The sequence below is a fragment of the Nannobrachium achirus genome (assembly GCF_963921795.1).
Source record: "Nannobrachium achirus genome assembly, chromosome: 11".
Taxonomy (NCBI): Eukaryota; Metazoa; Chordata; class Actinopteri; order Myctophiformes; family Myctophidae; genus Nannobrachium; species Nannobrachium achirus.
In genome coordinates, this window is record NC_137820.1 from 8,417,284 (window position 1) to 8,438,543 (window position 21,260).

Genomic DNA, 21,260 nt, shown 5'->3' on the forward strand with positions numbered 1-21,260 from the left:
GCAATTAACCAGAAAAGCATAAAGCTAAGCATAAATCTACTAGTCATAATCTGACGAACAAACACCTTTGGGGTCCTGGTTGTCCAGGGTCCAGGGTTCGTCTGCGTCAAAGTGCACGTCTCCGCCCGTGCCCGGGCCGGGGTAGTAGGCGTGCGCCAGCGAGCCGCCCTCGCCGTCGAACAGGGACATGTCGCCATGGAAACCGGAGGCAAATAGCATCAGGATGTCTGCTAGCGGTGCCCCCTGGCTGCCACCGCCGGTACTGCTGTTGTTGTTGTTGTTGTTGTTGATGACGTTGTTGTAGTTGTTTTCGGCGGGCATCTCCTGGAAGGTGAGGGGCGTCACCCGTCTCCACACGTCGAAGGCCCGGCGCAGCGCGGACAGGACGCGTTCCTCGCTGAGGGACGAGGGGAACTGCTGGGTGATTATACTGAGGAGAGAGAGGGGAGAATATAAACAACGTATCACACAGCTTGGTTGAATGCTTGATTCTAATTGGTCAATCATTGAAATCAGCGGTGTGTTGTTTCTTGATAACAGACCGATGCCTAATCAAAGGCTCGAAGCACCTGCTGCACTGCGTGAATTCTATGCCACATCCAATGAGAGAACACACAGTGTCATTTACAACTAAACGTTGCTCTCAATAATGTTTTTACAAATATTTAAAGTGAGAAATAGATGATGCATCAGAAAATGGATTCTATTAGATCAACATGGTCGACTTTTCCAAGTGCGCTGGGGGGGGGGGGGGGGGGGGGGGGGGGGGGGTGGACTATCGCGTCAGTGCCATATCAGCTTGTCAGGATGTTATGTCTCGATAATGACCACTGAGCCAGACGTTATGCTTTACATATCGTCGTTGTCGGATGGAAACCATGTATCTCCAAGTTTCAAATTTGTATAAGTAAAGCCCTGCTTTGCACAAAAGTAGTGAAAACAGCAGATCTACAAGCACACAACGCCTCGCGGTGCTGTTTTCACTATAGTATAAATATTTTTTTTAATGATAAATGCAGGTTTTCACCCGAGGCGTTGTGAGCATGTAGACCGGCTATTCTCACCATTTCTGCCTCTAATATTTGACAATTTGGCCAATGTTTAATTTGTCATTTTAGAGGTATTAAAAAGTCCTTAAATTGTCACTTTGGAAATGTGCAGATACCTGTTTATACACTTAAACTTTATGTTGGTTTGTTTACTGTTGAGTGAGAAAACAATGTTGCGCGTTAAGTTAACCATCTGGGGACCCCCCAAAATTATTTGGGGACCCCCCTGGGGCTCCCGACCCACAGGTTGAGAACCCCTGTCCTAGAACACTCTCTGCCTCATATCCCACCCAGGATTTTCTCTTCGCAGATGAGTAAGCCTGGCTAAGCAAGGTTAGATACTGTACATGGTATGGTCCCATCATTCCTACCTGTATGTGAGGTTAGATACTGTACATGGTATGGTCCCATCATTCCTACCTGTATGTGAGGTTAGATACTGTACATGGTATGGTCCCATCATTCCTACCTGTATGTGAGGTTATATAACTGTACATGGTATGGTCCCATCATTCCTACCTGTATGTGAGGTTAGATACTGTACATGGTATGGTCCCATCATTCCTACCTGTATGTGAGGTTAGATACTGTACATGGTATGGTCCCATCATTCCTACCTGTATGTGAGGTTAGATACTGTACATGGTATGGTCCCATCATTCCTACCTGTATGTGAGGTTAGATACTGTACATGGTATGGTCCCATCATTCCTACCTGTATGTGAGGTTAGATACTGTACATGGTATGGTCCCATCATTCCTACCTGTATGTGAGGTTAGATACTGTACATGGTATGGTCCCATCATTCATACCTGTATGTGAGGTTAGATACTGTACATGGTATGGTCCCATCATTCCTACCTGTATGTGAGGTTAGATACTGTACATGGTATGGTCCCATCATTCCTACCTGTATGTGAGGTTAGATACTGTACATGGTATGGTACCATCATTCCTACCTGTATGTGAGGTTAGATACTGTACATGGTATGGTCCCATCATTCCTACCTGTATGTGAGGTTAGATACTGTACATGGTATGGTCCCATCATTCATACCTGTATGTGAGGTTAGATACTGTACATGGTATGGTCCCATCATTCCTACCTGTATGTGAGGTTAGATACTGTACATGGTATGGTCCCATCATTCATACCTGTATGTGAGGTTAGATACTGTACATGGTATGGTCCCATCATTCCTACCTGTATGTGAGGTTAGATACTGTACATGGTATGGTCCCATCATTCCTACCTGTATGTGAGGTTAGATACTGTACATGGTATGGTCCCATCATTCCTACCTGTATGTGAGGTTAGATACTGTACATGGTATGGTCCCATCATTCCTACCTGTATGTGAGGTTAGATACTGTACATGGTATGGTCCCATCATTCATACCTGTATGTGAGGTTAGATACTGTACATGGTATGGTCCCATCATTCCTACCTGTATGTGAGGTTAGATACTGTACATGGTATGGTCCCATCATTCATACCTGTATGTGAGGTTAGATACTGTACATGGTATGGTCCCATCATTCCTACCTGTATGTGAGGTTAGATACTGTACATGGTATGGTCCCATCATTCCTACCTGTATGTGAGGTTAGATACTGTACATGGTATGGTCCCATCATTCCTACCTGTATGTGAGGTTAGATACTGTACATGGTATGGTCCCATCATTCCTACCTGTATGTGAGGTTAGATACTGTACATGGTATGGTCCCATCGTTCCTACCTGTATGTGAGGTTAGATACTGTACATGGTATGGTCCCATCATTCCTACCTGTATGTGAGGTTAGATACTGTACATGGTATGGTCCCATCATTCCTACCTGTATGTGAGGTTAGATACTGTACATGGTATGGTCCCATCATTCCTACCTGTATGTGAGGTTAGATAACTGTACATGCTAGGGCATTCACGAATAGTGATTTTTAGTATTCGAATTATTCGACCTCAAAGTATTCGAATAGTCGAATATTCGACAGGACTGGACAAACTGTCAAATATTAACACTTATGTTGCAACGATTTTTTCTCTTCAATGTCCCGCGATGCCATGGTCTCCATAGACTTCCATGTAATTTATAGTGCACGGATCGTGCACGCCCATGCCTAGATGATGCACCACATGTGTGCACACTGTTCACAGCTTTCAAAAATAAAATCTGCTTGGAAATCCGTTCAGGCATTCATGATTTATTAGCCATTATGTTTTCTTCAGATGTAAACAAACATGGCTGCCATGTTTGAAAGAATGGGTTGGTATGGGGGTTAAACATGCAATTTCGCGATCGCGATCATGCCTAATACATTTCTGGAGGTCCAAAAAACATTTTTGAAAAAAAGAAATGAAAAAAAAAAGAAAATCTTCAAAAACGGCCCAAACTCGGGAAACTCTGGGTTGGCACAGGGGTGGTACCTTTTCAAACTCGGGAAACTCGGGGGTTGGCACCAGATGTGTTAAGTAAGCAAGAGGTGAACATTGTGAAAATAGCCGATCTACATGCTCACAATGCCTCGCGTTGCAAGGCGTTGTGAGCATGTAGATCTGCTATTTTCACAATATTTATCTGCGGAACCGAGTCACATTAAATGTAATACCAACAATTCCAAGTGCTTGTCAGGGTGGGGGTCCCCAGTTCAAAAATGTTTAATTTGGAGGTCACGGCCTAAAAAGGTTTGAGAACCCCTGGTATAGAGCATTAACAAATTCATCCACCAGGGGCATTGACAACTCATTCTTATGACTTCCTATCAAGCCAAGTTTTATAAACTATATATTTTTTAAAGAGAGAAAAAAAAACAAAAAAAAAAAACAAAAAAAAGAAACAAAACGAATATTCGACTTTGGTTGAACAGTCGAATAGTGACTTTAATATTCGAATATTTGGTGAATGCCCTAGTACAGGGGTGGCCAAAAGGTAGATCATGATCTACCAGTAGATCACCAAGGGTGTGCAGGTAGACCACATGACATGCCTCTAAAAATATATAATTATAAATATAAAAAGAATATGTCAATATGACATCAAGATGGGCCTGTCAGCTCCCTTCATGGCTTCTAAAGTAGGCAAACATCTCTAATGCAATGCTTTGTTCAAGAGTCAGTATCATTACAAAGAACCCCAAAACCTACCACTTCCATACAGAATGGGATGAAGACATTTCCCCCAGTATTTCCCATTTATTCCCCCCTTACAGTAAGTGTGTTTGTCTAAAATGTAACGACAGTGCTGCTATTCCAAAGCCTCCCTCAGGCCCTCAGCTAAAACTTTTGGATGGGTAGATCATAGGGGTGTAACGATACATTTTAATAGCGATTCGATACATATCACGATACATGGTTGACGATACGATACATGGACGATATTGGTACATTCATGGCGATACGATACGATTCGATTTAATTATTTAAAATCGATATAGTAACTTTTTAGCAAAGAAATTAAATCTGTGTGAAAGGTGTGGATAGTGCAGGTTTTTAAGGGAAACATTTATTATTAAATAAACACAGTGATTATCTGTGAAATACATGGACATTGTATATTGACAAACCTGCACCTTGACATGAACTCAGAGATTACACACATGTATCGATAGACCAGTGTAGCTATATGGAAAGGAAAAGTAATTAAACCCCTCCTTTTCATTTTTTCTTCTTAAAAATGCTAAATACAATGCACAAGTAGGTATTGATACAATTGATTCTTTGCACTGCCGATTCGATACGATACAAAATAAAACGATACGATTCGATTTTAGCTGTTTTCATTTCGATCTACTTAGATTTTTTAAGTTAAAAACGATATTTCGATACAGTTACTATATTGTTACACCCCTAGTAGATCATGTTGAGCTAGTCATTTTAAAAGTAGATCACATCAAAAATGTGTGGGCACCCCTGCCCTAGTACATGGTATGGTCCCATCATTCCTACCTGTACGTGAGGTGGTCTTTGTCCCACTGCTGTCCAGTCAGAGCGTAGCGTCTCCTCCTGGCTCCGCCCTCCGTCTCGTCTGCCTTCCTGTCAGGCAGGCCGCAGCGGGGCCGCCGCATGGCGCTACGCACGCACACACACACACACACACACACACACACACACACACACACACACACACACACACACACACACACACACACACACACACACACACACACACACACACACACACACACACACACACAGTGGAACCAGTTGAAGGAAGACAGGGGAGTCTAATGCTTAATTTATGCTCCGTCCCATGTCATGTGCTTAAAATAGCTGACATCGTAACATTGTTTACTCTGTCGCCACAACAGGGCCAGCCCTGGGGGCTTAGGATAGTCCTGAACGCTGGATGGATCTTTCAAGTTATAAAGTATGCATCTTAAAAACAGGGTGGTCAGCATTTATTTTCCCCAGGTTGGCCATAAAGACTTTGATAATGTGAGTGAAGGGACACACATTGGATTGAAACACTGTTGGATTGAAACTTGAAACACATAAACCGTGCACGAAAAGTTAGGAAACTTTAACTTCGGTCCAACAATGTGTCAAAATGGCCAGCAAAACTGCTCTGTATTGGTATTCACCTTTGTTGCTTGGTGCATTGAATGATTGTACTCTCCCACAATAATAAGAAAAAAAAAAAAAAAAAAAAAATGGGTCGATATGAAGATTTCATATCACGATTATTGTGACATCACGATTTACAATATTATCGCGATAATCAAAATCCATTATTCTGGGGTGAAAGACATTTGATAGAGAGTGAAAAAAAAGACAAGTACGTATATTATAAATACCTTTTACCAATTTTAGAGGGTTTAATTGGTACCGGATATGCAGCTCGGCAAATAAAAGGTGAATTGATCCCAGTGCATGATGGAGGACGATATCACATTAAATTAGTGTTTTTTTATCGCGATATACGATAATATCGCTTATCATCCCATCCCTTCACACAAAGGCTTTTACACCAGTGAGAGAGCTACTTCCACACCAAACATCCAGATCACACTGGTACACCTGGGGAGTTGTCCCCCCCCCCCCCCCCCAAGTAAAGAGGCGGATCTGCAGGGCCAAGGTGGGTGGTCTGACTATACTGGAGCTGAGGGATTTCCTGGACTAAAGCGATGATCTGGATCACTGGAGTTTCTTTTCCGGTTCCCGGAAGTGAGCCATAAACACTGGATAACAGGGCAGTGGAGTTTCAGCTGAACATGGTGCACTTTTAACTCATTTAACGCTGATCCCGAGTATACTCGTGAAAAATACTTGAGTATTTAGAGTGCCGATCCCGAGTATACTCGCGTAAAATACTGTATATAGAGTAACGCTGGCACCCTTACCCTACAGTCCGTTGGAAAGTCCTGGCACGATTGGACTCGCCGATTCATCATCATCACGGATCCACGTGCACAAAATAGTAATCCCTTAACATGGAGGCCGACGGTGGATCTCATCTTTAATGTCCATTTTCTCCAAACAACACTTTTAAAGCCAAGGATGGCATTAGATTCTCGCTACAATAACGTAATAATAAACATAATATATAACATAATAATAATAACGTAATAAATAATAAACAAAGGCAACGATCGGCCATTTTAGCAACGGCATGGGGTGACGATCGCTTCCGTTGAATGACGTCATGACGTCAAACCGGAAGTGTTTACGCAATGGCCTTCTGGCCTTCAAAATAAGAGAATGGCAGCGTATGGAGCCTGCGAGAGGCACGCTGGACATTTAACCCGTTCATGTCTGGAGCACTAAATGGGTTAACCACATAAATGTAGTAAAAAACTAGACCAGGTCAACCTGGTTGTGCCAGACCCCCTGTCTGTCATCATCATTTATGACATCATGCCTTTTGTAGGCATGTCATCATCATGTCATCATCATATATACCCTTTATATAGAAAACCAGGACAGACATTTGCTTATGTAGGCCTACCCATTTCATGGGTCTGGCAATCAAACCTTGGTTCGAAGTGAAGCGGTGAACTTTTATTCTATGTGTTCTAGAGTTATGAACTCTGTGATCTATACATTCTTTATATATTCTGAATTCTACATTCTTTATTCTGAATGAATGAATGATTTTATCTGGAGGGCCGAATTATCATGTGAAGCTTGACCAATCCTTAAAGTATCCAATCATCAGACCGGGACGGACACTACACACATATTCTGGACGTACAGGACAGATAAAACCTGTTCATTCTGAACTGAAATGGCCATATATGGACATGGGACACACATTTTGCTTTTTGAAAAAGCCTATTCATTCTGGACTGATATTCTGGACGTACGGGACAGATAAAACCTGTTCATTCTGGACTGAAATGACCATATATGGACATGAGGTGACGGACATTTTGTTTTTGAAAAAACCTGTTCATTCTGGACTGAAATGACCATATATGGGCGTGGGACACACAAAGCCACTCATTGGAAGCGGTTTTCACCGCTTCAGAAATGGGTGAATATTCTGTAAAATAATAGCAGAGCAACAAGCTCACAATGCATTTGGTGTGTAGAGGGAAAAGGACGGCATCTCTGACCCATTAAAAACTAGACCAGGTCAACCTGGTTGTGCCAGACCCCCTGTCTGTCATCATCATTTATGACATCATGCCTTTTGTAGGCATGTCATCATCATGTCATCATCATATATACCCTTTATATAGAAAACCCGGACAGACCGACATTTGCTTATGTAGGCCTACCCATTTCATGGGTCTGGCAAATACCCAAACATTTCTTCTAAAACCTAATGGTTTTCTGAAATACTTAAAGGAGCTATAGTCAACTTTTTCTTAAAAAACGGATGCTAAAATTAAAATAACGTTTCGAAAATATATTAAAAAAAAAAATAAGCTTCATACATGTGTTTCTATTAAAAAATGACCACAAAAAGCGTAAAATAATCATTTTGGCCACTTTGTTTACATTCTAGACTATAGACTAGGATGTAAACAAAGTGTCGGCCCTACAATGAAAAAGTTGACTATAGCTCCTTTAAGTTTCTTTATCTGTGGTGCTCAAAGTTTTTAATGTCAAGGAACCCTAGAATTATATGTATTTGACCGCAGACCCCATCACAAAATAGTTTGTTCCAGAGACCCCCCAGAAGCAAATATTTTAATTGTGGGCTCGCTGAAAGCGAGCACAGTATGTTATCTTCATTATTTATCTATCAGCAAATTCTCCTCAAAATGACGTAAAACACTGCCTTTGTACCGACAGTACAAAGGCAGGGCCCTTAGCCAATGAGGTGCAGCCAAAGTGTAGATCTTTGTGCCCATACATGGTGTTACATGCGAGCCCACACAGTTTTGTAGGAACAGTATTTCTAGTTGAATATGTTCCCTTTAAAAGAATATATATTTAAAGACAGGAGCCATGCTAACACACAACGGGAGAGTGTTTTCTGCTGGTGTTTCAGTCCGAGTGTATCAAAGGGTGCGTTCGGAAATGCGCACCGGTTCTGGTTAGGGTTAGGGTTATTTTTTATTCATAGTTTTACTGAGGTTAGGGTTGGGTTTAGGCATAGTTTTACTGAGGTTAGGGTTAGGATTAGGGTTAGGTTTAGGCACTCACTACACTGAGCACACACCCGGTGCGCATTTCCGAACGCACCCTTTGATACACTCGGACTGAAACACCAGCGGAAAACACAACGTTGAGTTACTCCAGTCACCCCCAGGGAGTAGGAAATACATACTATGAATCATATCTATAACTATAAATGAAATACTGTAAAACTCTTACCTGAGAGTATCAGAGTTCATCTCTCCAGTCACCTCCAGGCCGTAGAAACGCTGCATGTCGGCGACGGCCTTGGACAGGATCTGTGCAGACTGCATGGTGGACATCTGTCTGCTGGCCTGGGACAGGTAGCCAAACTGACGCAGCCAAGACTAAAGGGACAGAGCACAACATTTAGGAAAGCTAGTGAGTAGGGCTGTCACAATTATTACATAATCGTCTAATCGTGATTACTTGACATAATCGTGATTATTTTTCATAATCGTCATAATCGTTTCCATGTCAAAAATAGTGGAAATAGCAGATCTGCAAGCTCACAACGCGTCGCGACGCGTTGTGAGCTTGTAGATCGGCTATTTCCACTATCAATGTTATTTTTTAAGTATAAAGTTGTCAAATATGTCAAGTAATTTCTTTGTATATTTAGCGTATGTGTCATATCTACCATGTGCAACTTCAAAGCCTAAAAGCCAAACAGAAATGTAGTTGTCAACGACAAAAACACAATTAAATTGTTAATCGCAATTATTTGAGAGAAAATGTATCGTCATGTAAAATGTCATAATCGTGACAGCCCTACTAGTGAGCGGAAAAAACGTAATTTCCCCATGAAAAAATGGCCGACATAAAATACATAATTTGTGCTATCTTGGCTTCTAAACAACCTAGAAACTTAGTTAAACATGCCAATCCTATGTTTTCTGGGTCAAGGAATCAAATGAGTAAATGATGGGTGTAAAATATTCCAGACCCCCACCCCATTTCTGCGGGTTATCTCTTTTGGGACCACCCAGAACAGTATGCCAGCCAGTTAATGTCCAATTTTCATAATATTAGAGTTGTTTTGTAGGTTTTAAAACATCCTGAGTTCGTTTATTAAACTTTTAAAGCAGCCAGTATAACCTTTCTGACTTTTGGTTGGGGTCTTTCCTCACCTGGGACCCCCCAGACAGACCCCTGAGCCTATCTCAGTAATCGCTCTGCTCCTGCTCCAGAACAATGTTAAATCAGATCATAATTGAAGCATAGAAGTTTTTGTAGCTGGGCTTTGAAAACAAAAAGGAGCAGTAGCAAATACCAGGGGTCTTCCACAGGGGGTCCGGGACCCCTGGGAGGTCCTCAGAGTTACTACAGGGGGCCCGCCAAATCTTGATGGGATATTTTTTGAAACTTTTTTGAAACTTTTAACGTTTTTATGTATACTGATGGTTTATTAGTATTCTCAGTATTATTTATAAAAAGATTGTGTTAGACAATACAATACATTCATCAAGGGACATGATTTTGAGGAAGTGCACACACATGAATAGGCCCTGATTACTCAAGTCCTTGCCTCTACTGCTTAAGGTGCTTTGCGAGATATATGTGTTTGGTCACCCGACACTGATGTCCTCCTACTGTTACTTCTCTGAAATTTGCAACGGGTACAAAAAAAAAAAGAATATAGATATATTCGAGCGAGGTCAAGTTATAGGATGTCACAAATGTCTACCTGTTGCTGACTGGGGAAGAACATTTGTTGGAATCTCCAAAGTACATGGGTCAATGCCAACTTAAAGCCTGATGGTGATGACCATGAACCTGCTCTCAACAAAGGCGGTCGCATTTTTCCTTCTCTCCCTCCCTCGTGTGTCTGCACACGAGTCTGTCAATAAGAGCTCTATAATAAAAAACATTTTACAGACAGGGTGGACATTAAAGATATCAGGCACATATATTTAAAATCAAACAAAAGCAAGAGTGTAAAAATAGGTCTTAAGCTGTGCTTTAAAGCTATCCACAGAGGGTGCCTGTCTTAGGTGTGCTGGAAGTTTATTCCAGGCTGTCGGCCCATAGAAACAGAAAGCCGCTTCACCATATTTCTTATAAGTCATTGAGGGCACAACGAGCAGACCTGCAGTAGAAGACCTGAGGGGGTGGTTTGGCTCATATCTAGACAGGCAGTCAACGAGGTACGACGGTGCCAGACCATTAAGAGATTTATAAACAAGTAAGAGAATTTTAAAATCAATCCTAAAACCATACATGGCCACAAGTGCACAAGGAGCAAGTTGCTATAGGGGACGTGGCTGTGCTCGCCTCCAACCCTGGTCATTGCTTGGTCATTAGCCTATAGCCCAGGGGTTTTCAAAGTGGGTGACGGGGCACCCTGGGGTGCCGCGACGGCAGTCCAGGGGTGCCGCGAGATCATTTGATAATATTTGGAATTTATTTGGACATTGAAAAAATATTTTGTATCATTTTAAACTTGAAGTGCAAAGTTATTTTCAGTCAGTTCTAACCAAATGTCTATTATCTCAACGTTTTCCTCACAACATAATCACTAAAATATCATCACTGTCAGGCAGAAACCTCGTATCTCCAAGTTTCAAATGTGTACGTCTTTTGGTAAAGCAAAGCCCTGCTTCATCATACAAGACTGTCGCACAAAACTAGTGAAAACAGCCGATCTACAAGCACACAACGCCTCGCAGTTTAGTACATTCTATGAATCATAAATACAAAACGAACGGTTTTGGACATACAAGGTTTCCACCCGACAACGACGATATGCTATAAAGGTGCTGGGAGTGAAAATTATAATGTAAGGGTGCCTCGGATTAAAAAAATATGTATGGGGTGCCCTGAGACAAAAAGGTTTGTGATAACCCCTGCTATAGCCTACTGCGCAAGCAGTAATCGGCTGGGTATGTATGTCAGTGTCTCCTCTTATTGAAGACCGTACTAGCCCAATAAGGGACCAGCATCTCTGGCAACGTCATCATTAACAGCCAATGAGGGACCAGCATTCCTGGTAATGCCACTGGAGATACAATTAAAGATTTTCAACATGAAAACGATTATGACCTAATAACTGTGATTATGTCAAATAATTGCGATTTGATGATTTCATAATTTATGTAATAATTGTGGCAGGTCTACATTTAGGACATGGTAGCCCAACTGACGCAGCCAGGACTGAGGAGGACAGACCAGCATAAAAAAAGAAAAATGTTTTGTCTACGATGTCAAGGCCCAAAATATGGACACCGCCATATTCATACAGATAGTATACACAGCAGCAGGTGTGTGAGTGTTATTTTAGAAACATCATAGCATCATATCGTCGTTGTCGGGTGGAAACCTTGTATGTCCAAAACCGTTCGTTTTTAACATTTAAAAAAATTAACTAAACTAGTGAAAACAGCCGATCTACAAGCACACAACGCCTCGCACCGCGAGGCGTTGTGTGCTTGTAGTTCTGCTGTTTTCACTACTTTTGTGCGACGGCCTTGTATGATGAAGAAGGGCTTTACTTCGCGTAAAAAACATACACATTTGAAACTTGGAGATACGAGGTTTCTGCCCGACAGCGACGATATATAGGTGTGCATACGTTATTTAGAAACATTAGCGTTGTGTGCATGGAACCCGTGTGTGTCTACTATATGTGTGGCATGCGAGTGCGTAACTGCCACGATTATACGCGAGTCAAGCAAGGGATTGGCGGTGGGTCAGTGGCTGTCTGGTGGCCAGGAGAAAGTCCATCTGAGGGCGGGCGGACGGGAGGGAGGGAGAGGGGGAGTTGAAAGAGAGAAGAGAAAGCAGAGAGATACAACAACAGGCCAGCTGGCTTCCATTAACGTTTACAGCATTCTTGTGCTCAGCTGGACCTCTCCTCGCACGGCCAGCTGAGATAACTGAAGAGACCAGAGAGGCATGTCGGCTTTGTTAGCTTGAGATTTTTCAGCAAGCAACGTTGCAGTGGAGCCAGGGACATGCTGGGCCCCTGATTCAGCCCGGGAAAAAGAGTTGGAGAGGCCCTCATTGCGCGCTATAGAGAGATCTCTCTCTATAGCGCTGCTGCTACTCAAAGATTTGTGACAAGTGACAAGCCAGTTGGCCAATCACATGAGTTATATTTCGTCGTTGTCGGGTGGAAACCATGTATGTCCAAAACCGTTTGTTTTGTATTTATCATTTTAAAAAAGATTTAAACTAGTGAAAACAGCAGATCTACAAGCACACAAGGCGTTGTAGATCGGCTGTTTTCACTACTTTTGTGCGACAGCCTTATATGATGAAGCAGCTGCGAAAAGATGTACAAATTTGAAACTTGGAGATACAAGGTTTCTGCCCGACAGTGACGATTTACTTTGTTGGCCGCCCGGCCCCCAAAATGGAACGAAGGCCGACAGTTTATTTTTATTTTTTTTCCTAATGGCTGGCCTGGACCGGCCGGGAATGAACCGGCCGTTCGGGAGTTGTCCCGTTTTTCCCAATGGCCAGCACGTCCCTGCAAGCAACGTTCCAATGGAGCATAACGTTGCTGTCGGGGCAGAGATCTCTCATGTCCAATTGTCCATATTCAAACTTTGCGTGTTTTCGTCAAATCAACGCTCCCTTCTTGATCACACAACTGCGTCACACGGTTTTGGAGATTTCAATCAGTGTTGATTTTGTCGACTAAAACTATGACGAAAAATGTTTGTCGACTAAGTTTTTTTTCCACTGACGAAAACTAAATAAAAAGCTAAGCTATGGTGACTAAAACCAAGACTAAATATGTTGACAACTTTGTCAACAAAATAAAAACTAGACTAAAACGTTTAGGAGGGACTAGTGGAAAAGAGAGTCATTTTAGGTTTGGTTGCTCTCAGGTGTTGTGTGCTGAAAATAGCCGATCTACAAGCTGCGACGCGTTGTGAGCTTGTAGATCGGCTATTTTCAGCACACAACCAAGTGTAACATCAGTCATTATGATGCCATCAAGGCCTGCCAAAATGCATCTTATGATATTTGGTCGACTAAAACTAAAACTTTTCAGGTGACGAAAAGTAACGGTTTTGTACATACAGCATGAGGTTTCCACTCGATCCGAGACGAGAATTTAAGTTTAAGGTGGAAAGAGAGCGGACATGCAGGGGACAGGAGAACGGTATGATGCATCATGTAGTATGAAATAGGGCTGTCACGATATGACATTTATTTTACATGACGATTAATTGTCACTCAAATAATTGCGATTAACTATTTAATTGTGTTTTTGTCTTTGACAATTACATTCCTTTTTGGCTTTTAGGCTTTGAAGTTGCACATGGCAGGTATGACACGTAACCTAAATATACAAAGAAATTATGGACATATTTGACAACTTTCTACTTAACAAATAACATTGATAGTGGAAAAAGCCGATCTACAAGCTCACAACGCGTCGCGATGCGTTGTGAGCTTGTAGATCTGCTATTTCCACTATTTTTTACTTGGTGGTAAACCGCTCCATAGAGTGGCTGTGCGTGTGTCTGTAGCCTTTTTCCTCAGCGTTTTACTATAGTAAAATGTGTGTGTGTAGCATACCGCTCCATAGAGTGGCTGTGCGTGTGTGTCTGTAGCCTTTTTCCTCAGCGTTTTGCCATAGTAAAATGTGTGTGTGTAGCATAACCTGTACATCCTAGACTCAAATCCTAGTCTGAAGACGTTATGACCACCGCTCACTTCACATTGGGTGTGATTTTTGTTTTACTTAAAGGGGGCCTGTCACCTAAAGGGTTACTGTCACTTCCTCATCTTAAAAAACAAGTTAATATTTTCATGATGTCATTGTGGGGATGCGCAATTATAAGCCAATCAAATTAATTGTCTGTATAGCCTGACTGTATGACTACTTACTGTACTGGTCAGCTGTTGTTGGGCAGATTACACTGAGACAGTTTCAAACTGTTTCAGGATCCACACGGGAGAGAGACCACATGACCTACTGTATCATACTATTATAATTTCGGGGCGCGTCAGCGGGCCTTTAAGTAAAAGTATCAATACTGCAATGTAGACATACTATGTTACAAGTAAAAGTCCTGAATTCAAAATCAACTTGTAAAAGTACAAAAGTATTGAAATCAAAATCTACTTAAAGTACCAAAAGTAAAAGTACTCATTATGCAGAATGTTCCATTTCGAGTTTTCAAATCAAGTCTTTTGAAAATAGCAGATCTACAAGCTCACAATGTGTCGCATCGCGATGCATTGTGAGCTTGTAGATCGGCTGGTTTGAAATCAAGATGATGCACACACTAGAACAAAGGTTTTCAAACTTTCCTTTTGACTCAGGTCACCCCTGTAAATAACTTTTTTCCTCCGCGGCACCCCTGAATTACAAGGTTATTTAAAAAAGTTCTTACATACGCGACGTAAATATGCACATCTTGATATGCACCACCTGAAGGTGTAGGTAGGCTATGTCATGGATAATGGAAAACCTGGGTTCCCGAGGCTATGTCACGGGGAAATATCCGTTTCCATCAGAACTGACTGAAAATAATTTTATACTTGACGTTTAACCACTTGAAGCCCAGCATCCCAGGGGGAAAAGTTCGCCAAAAAGAGCCGATCTACAAGCTCACAGCGTGACACATTGTGAGCGTTGTGAAAGAGTTGGCCGTATAGGTGGGAAAATAATAAGTATAGTGCAAATCAGGTCTGTTTTACATTAAGGCCTAGAATTATTGAACGCTTTAACCAGTGAAAAATAGCAGATCTACAGCGAGACTGTAGATCTGCTATTTTTGAAAAAGTTGTGAAAATGTGTGCAAATCTTTGAATATATGTATTTTCAAAGCAAACGTTTGTAACTCAAATTTTGCTTCTGGGTGGTCCCTGGAACTAAATATTTTGAGATGGGTGTCCGTGGCCAAATACATACAGTATCAGTTTGGGGGTCCTTCACATGAAAAGGTTTGAGAACCACTGACATTGTATTCTCTCAAGAACAGACTAACTGAGCTCCAGTTAAGTGAAAGGGACATTTTCTTTGACGATGGCTGGCCAGATTGCTGACATAGAAACATAGGTTTTTCAAAAAACCTTAGAAGGATTCAAAAGACACTTATAGAATCGGGTCAAAATTCTAATTTTCACGATTTTTCAAAAATAGCAGATCTACAAGCTCGCAGCGCGGCACTCACTCGGTGCCGCGCTGTGAGCTTGTATATCTGCTATTTTTCTATAGATAAAGCATAAAATAATGATACACAATCATGTGTACCCGTTCTGAATGGGTTAAGCAAAGTGATATTGATATTGATTGAATATCATCGAATTATTCTGAGGCACCCCTGGACTGGCATCACGTCACCCTAGGGTGCCACGGCACCCACTTTGGGAAACCCTGCACTAGGGCTGTCACAATTATTACATAATCGTCTAATCGTGATTATTTGGCATTATCGCAATTAATTTGTCACAATCGCATCACGACGCGTTGTGAGCTTGTAGATCGGCTATTTCCACTATCAATGTTATTTTTTAAGTAGTAAGTTGTCAAATATGTCAGTAATGTATTTGTATATTTAGGTTATGTATTATATCTACCATAATTATGCAACTTCAAAGCCTAAAAGCCAAACAGAAATGTAATACACAATTAAATCGTTAATCGCCAATTATTTGAGTGACAATTAATCGTCATGTAAAATGTCATATCGTGACAGCCCTAAACATGTTTGTTCTCAACCTTTTCAAAATAACAATATTTGAACTGGGGACCCACCCCCCTATCCTGATAAGCAGTTGGGATGTAGGAGATGAGGCATTGCATTTATTTAAACCGTTAAATACTGTGAAAATATAGGAGATCTACAAGCTCACAAAGCTTCTTATACAGTATTATTTGACAATTTGGCCAATGTTTGACCAGTTATTTATAGCATAGTTTGTTGATACTTTTGGTGCAGTAATGGTATTTTTTTTTTTTTTTTTTTAGGTATTAAGAAAGTTATGAAAAGTCCTTGAATTTTCACTTCTGTCACATCTGGTGACAGATGTGACCCTGTGGATGAACCTTGTGGATAAAAAAAATGTATTTTTTCATCCCCGGTCCCCTGAATGACATTGTTATTTTTTTACGTAAATATGTCAATCTTTCCCCCCAAATATGTCACGTTCCATTAGGACAGACTATAACTTTACACTTGACGTTTAACCACTTGAACCCTAGTATCCCCTGTTCTGGGGGGAACCTTCGCCAAAAATAATAGCAAATCTACAAGCTCACAATCGTGAGTTGTAGGAAAATAATCATATAATCAATCATTGCAGCCCTAGTGCGCGCACACACACACACACACACACACACACACACACACACACACACACACACACACACACACACACACACACACACACACACACACACACACACACACGCACACACACACACACACACACACACACACACACACACACACACATACGCGCATGCACCACACACACACACACACACACACACACACACACACACACACACACACATACGCGCATGCACCACACACACACACACACACACACCTCTCTGCAAAATGTGATTTCCAAATTGTAAAGCAGGCCTCAACAAATCCTGTCAGGAAATAATTCAAGATCCCAAGCCAAACGTGCCTGCACAAGAAATTCATATTGCAGACAAAGCTTTAAGGTACAAATAAGTGCCCCCCCCCCCCCCCACCACCCTACAGTCTGTACATAGAGCAGCTCTGCAGGAACTCCCACATTCTCAGCAGAATTGCACTTTGGACAACCTCACTGTAAGGAAAGATTCATTCATTTTAGACAGGACAACCTCACTGTAAGGAAAGATTCATTCATTTTAACTTTGGACAACCTCACTGTAAGGAAAGATTAATTCATTTTAGACAGTTATCTTCACTTTGAAGAGGCCACTGGTGAAAGAAGTACTCAGGGTTCTTTTTTTTTAACTAAAAGTATCAATACCACAATGTAGAACAGAATGAGCACAAATCCTGTATGAAAAGTAAAAGTAAGAAAAAGTACAAGTATTGGCATGAAAGTATACCTTCTGGACCCTCAGGGGTCTGTAACTCGGAGAGAGTACAAAATGGAACCAAATGGACCCTCGGGGGTCTGTAACTCAGAGAGAGTACAACACTTAAGTACAGGGGTGGGCAATTATTTTTTCCATGGGGCCACATGAACAACAGTAAATATTGTGGAGGGCCGGGCCAAAAGGCAGTGCTCCCCGCAAGATGTGCTCCCCGCAAACTAAACATACGGCTTTACCTCAGACTTAAGTAATTTTTTTTGTTGAAAACCCAGCATTCGATATCGACTTTTGTTTTTTTAGCCACTTTAGCCATTTTTGATGGGTAAGGTAAGGCAGATTGTCTTGACGTGTGACCAGTCTGACCACCTGCTTGTTATTGAGACATCCAATGATCACATACATGTGCTTATGTACGCATTACGTCCATATGTACGTGAATAAAAAACTTGCATGCAGCTTTAGTCCATGCATGAGGTAAAATAAAAAAAATATATATATTTTGTAATGTATGAAAAAAGAGTAAAGCCGCACACTTGTAGCTGCTGATACACATTTATTAGGACGACACAGAATAAGAAACCAAAATATTATTATTTGCCATTAACTCTACAAGGGCCATTCAGAGTGAACCAAAGGGCCCCCGGGCCGCACAATGCCCAGGTCTGCTTAAGTACAACATGTGAGTACTTAACTGGTACCATGCAGCATGTGTGTCTGTACCATGCATGCACTGTGTGTGTGTGTGTGTGTGTGTGTGTGTGTGTGTGTGTGTGTGTGTGTGTGTGTGTGTGTGTGTGTGTGTGTGTGTGTGTGTGTGTGTTAGGGCTGTCACGATATGACATTTTACATGACGATTAATTGTCACTCAAATAATTGGCGATTAACGATTTAATTGTGTTTTTGTCGTTGATAATTACATTTCTGTTTGGCTTTTAGGCTTTGAAGTTGTACATGGTAGATATGACACATAACCTAAATATACAAAGAAATTACTGACATATTTGACAACTTACTATACTTAAAAAAAATCACACCCGTGTGAACTGAGCGGTGGTTTACCCACCAACCCCCCCCCAGGCTAGTCTCAACAGCACCCTCTTACCCACCAACCCCTCCCCCCTTCCCCCCTGTGTGTGTGTGTGTGTGCGTGTGTGCCTGGCCTGGCCTGAAAACAGCGCCCCTCCCTTAACATGTGTGGTCATAAAAGGTACTACACCACAGGCTTGAGGCTACATACAGACCCACCCACCCACATACATACATACATACATACCTACACACACGGCCACGCTATGGAGACGGTGTGACCACCGCTCAATAACTTTGATAGTGGAAATAGCCGATCTACAAGCTTGTAGATCTGCTATTTCCACTATTTCGGACATTTTTCAACATTCACGATTATGACGATTATGACAAAATAATTGCGATAATGTAAAATAATCACGATTAGACGATTATGTAATAATTGTGACAGCCCTAGTGTGTGTGTGTGTGTGTGTGTGTGTGTGTGTGTGTGTGTGTGTGTGTGTGTGTGCAAATTCTCGATATTTCGAGGTCCCAGTAGTCCAGTTAGGGTTAACAAACGACTAACGCTGCTGTGTGTGTGTGTGTGTGTGTGTGTGTGTGTGTGTGTGTGTGCGTGCGTGCGTGCGTGCGTGCGTGTCAGGCAGCATGTGTGTGCCATATGGGCATCTGAGATCATTCAGGTGCCCTCCGTAACCAGGTCAGGAGGTCCAAAAACATTCACATAAAACACGACCACCTGTTGGATTTGACAACAACAGAAATGTGAAGATGCTGAGTGACACGTTTCCCAACTGGGGACTGCCCATAAGTCCTACATCTCATTAGTCCTAATTTCAATTTGGTTAGGGTTAGGTTTTATAGTTAGGTTTAGGCATAGTTTTACTGAGGTTAGGTTTATGTTTAGGCATATAGTATTTTCACCAGGTTAACATTCACCAGATTCTGACTAATGCGATGTAGGAACAATGCAATGTCGGACCAATGCCATGGTACCTATCAACACTTTCTTATTTATAGGACCCCGAGTTTGGACCCCAATTTGATACTGGACCCCTGAGGCTCCATTTGGTTCCATGTTGTACTCTCTCTGAGTTAAAGACCCATGAGGGTCCATTTAGTTCCTTTCAGACACACAAGGGTCCATTTGGTTCCCATTTCCAACTAATTAATTTAGCTGGAACCCCTTCAACGACCCCTCTAAAGAGAATGTGCTTTTTACAGTAAAGTTACATCACTAGAAATGCCAAGTCTTACCATTTACAACACAAGCTGTTGCCAACAACTTTTGGAATTTCCCCAACAGCCTGTTGGGAAAGTCCAAAAGTTATAATATGACATCACTTTTTGGAGTATCTTAGCCTCGGTATAGGATGACCTTTTTCACCAATACAGCAATGCATTCATCTAAAACAAAAAGTAGCCTATGTCGTTTGTAGGCCTAATACTTTTAAGCAAGAACTCCAGTAGCTACTTTAACTCCAGTGCAAATTTAACGGAGCAGCTTTTTATGTAGTTACTTCATATTTAATTGATTTGACCAGGAACATCTACACTCAAGCAACCTACTGGAGTTCACTTTGTCCATCACCCACTGCCCTACAAAAGTATGCCCTTACTGTGTTTTTGGACACACCAACTTATTTGTGTATCCCAAAGGTCAAATTAGTCTTTCATGATATATTGGGGGATAAACATTTACCTCAAGTACAAATACCTCAAAATTGTATATATACAATGATTGTAGGCACTGATTGTAGGCCTACAATCAGTGTAATATCACTTAAATGCCTTTATCTCGTTTGGCTGACCAGTTGAAACACTTTTAAACCCATATATCAGTCCATTTAGAGTTCGTAGTTCTGTACTCTGACTTTGTAGGGCAGTATAAGCCTTAATAGTGGTCTATAGATACTCTAAAGGGTCCATAAATACAGTATGTGGGAATACATACATAGTACATACCTCAGCATTGAAGCTCTCCTCCACATCAACCGCCGCCGTGCAGCAGCGGTCCATGCACAGGAGAACAGCCCAGAACCAGGCTATGCTGGTGATGGGTCTCCACCAGCTCTGTGATGTCCTCCTGGGACAGCAGCATGCTGGAGCCATCTTCTAACAACAGCACAGACAAAACCTCCTTCCTCGCTCCTCTTCTGAGGGCAGATGTTGTTGTTGCTCAAACGACCAGATGCGTCAACAACAGAGTAACACGGGCTGGAGTTGAAGATCTGGGGGTGAACCGTCTGTCTGTCTGTCTGCGTCCAACGGTGTTTTGTTTTTTCTCCCTTCTTTGACGCGTCAATGGAGCGTCTTGGAGCGTCTTCTTGACGCACGGAGCAGAGAGATCCAGGAGGATATTAGCGCGCTGTCACTGCTGTGCGTACTTGTACAATAGACCGACATGCTGCAAAAATTACACGACTGACTGCTTCTTCAAACTATACAATTTATGTATGTATTATGACCCATTGTTTGGGTCAGAGCGCGTTTCATTTACATCCCTGGATAATAATGTGGTAGTTCAGTCTAAAACAGATCGGAGAGCAGTTTGTTTGAGTCCACAGACCAGATCACTACAGCTCCAGTCTCTGTCTGATCATTCAG

General features: G+C 41.8%; 1 protein-coding gene across 1 annotated transcript in view; it reads right to left on the minus strand.

Moving 5' to 3' along the window:
• LOC308293704 (matrix metalloproteinase-14-like) overlaps nt 1-20,765 on the minus strand; it is a gene marked incomplete at its 5' end in the record, with an annotated part of 52,044 nt that extends 31,279 nt beyond the window's left edge. Inside the window, 4 exons of the mRNA XM_080736300.1 lie at nt 66-430; nt 5,000-5,122; nt 8,819-8,967; nt 20,619-20,765. Coding sequence (XP_080592426.1) covers nt 66-430; nt 5,000-5,122; nt 8,819-8,967; nt 20,619-20,765 — 784 coding nt within the window. The remainder of the gene's footprint in view (nt 1-65; nt 431-4,999; nt 5,123-8,818; nt 8,968-20,618) is intronic.
• Between the last annotated feature and the right edge of the window lie 495 nt (nt 20,766-21,260).